Consider the following 1776-nt stretch of genomic DNA (forward strand, 5'->3'; position numbering starts at 1 on the left):
ATCGAGGTCGACTCCCATCTTCTGCAGGGTTTCTCGGAAGATGAGATAGACGGAACTTCCGGTGTTGATAAGGATTTTGGTGACATCGTACTCTCCAATTCCAAGGACGACGAGGAGTGGATCATTATGGGGCGTGTGGACACCCACAGCGTCATCTGGTGAGAAGGTTATCGGAGGATGACTTGTCGGTTTAGTCGGCCATTTCTGGGACGTCGCGACTTGTCGACGATAATCTTTCACGGAACGGACTGAGCCCCCGTTAGGGGGGGAGCCTCCCATGATAACGTTCAAAGACTGCCCCGCTTGTACTCGCTTAGAGTCCAGTAGGTCGCGGAGGTCTTTGGATATGCTGGTCTCGGGTGGTGAAGATTGAGACTGACCTTTAACTCGCTCCAACTGTCGTCGTAAGTCTGTTGGTTTTGAACGGTTGAGCTTTACGCGAAGATCGCATGCGCCGGAATTGAGTTTATCTCGGAGATCGCTAACTGGTCTTTCGTTGTCGTTAGCGTCGCTTGCCGAGATGCGTCGAGACTTCCGTGCATCCAGCATTGTTCGGAGATCTCTGTGCTTGGAAGTGCTTTCGTTTTCTGATTCGAACTTCCGTTTAAGGACGTCTCTCAGATCTCCGAATACAAGAGCATCGTCGTTGTTTAAGGACGTCTCTCAGATATCCGAATACAAGAGCATCGTCGTTCTCTTCATCGGACGACAAGGATTGCTGAGAGAGTATCACCTCGATGCGTCTGCGGTTAGCCGGGTGCTCTTCGTCGGCTGAGGAGTCTCCCTCGCCGTTATCCTCGGGGCTTGTTCCTCGTCATCTCGTCGCGAAGCATCGTTTTGCTGTCCTTTTCCTGTGGCTTTGCGTTGGGCTCTTCTTTCCTTATTCTTGCTCCAGCTTTTACCGTTCTTTGGTTTAGTTTTCAAGGGCTCGAACTTAAACCCGCCGCTCGCGAGAGAAGAGAGATAATGTGCGTAGAGAGATTTGCATTCCGTTGTATCGTGTCCCTTGACGTCGTGATATTTGCAGTGCTTGGTGAGATCGATGGTCCTGGAAGGCCCCGCTGCTGATCCGGCTCCCGCCGTAGGTTGGGTGGTGCAAACAGTGTCGACTTGTTTGTCGGATGTTTCGAGTTCTCTTACCCACTTGTTCCACCCCTCTCCGCGAACCACGAGAGTAAAGATCGGTTCGTTATTCTCGTTGACGACATACATGTATCCGTCTTTGCGGCCGTTTTTGTCGTTTGGAGCGTGCTGGCGCGGCTCTTGTCGCGTGTTGGCGTTTTTAGCCGCTGGCGCTTTGGGTGCGTTCATCTTGCTGAGAATGGCGTTGGTATCTTCTTCCATTCGGATGAAGTTGTCGGATCGCGCGATAGCGTCCTGAAGCGACGTAGTTGGATTTTGGTATAAATCCTCCCGGAATTTAGAACGAACCCACAAAGTGTTTCGCAAGGCGTCAATGGCAATACCGTCTGGAATGTCAATCCTGGAGACTACGGCTTTGAACTTCTCCATGTAGTCGCGAAGACTCTGGTCTTTAGTTTGGTTGAGGTTCCACAAGCTAGAGGCAGTGGCGCTGCGCTTGGTGAACATAATGTAAGTCTTGAGAAAAGCTGCTGATAAGTCGCGGAAACATCCGATCGAGTTCTCCTCCAACTGGGAGAACCAAGTCAGGGCTTGCTCGTGAAGAGTCTCAACGAACATCTGGCAGTAACCTGCGTCCCTTTCGTCGTTAGGGAGTCGAGCTCGCGCCATCGCGATGTTAAAAGCTGTCATATG

The 1776-nt window shown here is 51.5% G+C and overlaps 1 protein-coding gene across 1 annotated transcript; it reads right to left on the reverse strand.

Annotated features, from left to right (window-relative positions):
* Positions 1-729: 729 nt before the first annotated feature.
* Positions 730-1752, reverse strand: LOC106320998. The gene has a single exon (XM_013759326.1). It carries the CDS (start codon positions 1750-1752, stop codon positions 730-732), a length of 1023 nt encoding a protein of 340 aa, XP_013614780.1.
* Between the last annotated feature and the right edge of the window lie 24 nt (positions 1753-1776).

This window comes from Brassica oleracea, unplaced genomic scaffold (genome assembly GCF_000695525.1).
Source record: "Brassica oleracea var. oleracea cultivar TO1000 unplaced genomic scaffold, BOL UnpScaffold01168, whole genome shotgun sequence".
NCBI lineage: Eukaryota > Viridiplantae > Streptophyta > Magnoliopsida > Brassicales > Brassicaceae > Brassica > Brassica oleracea.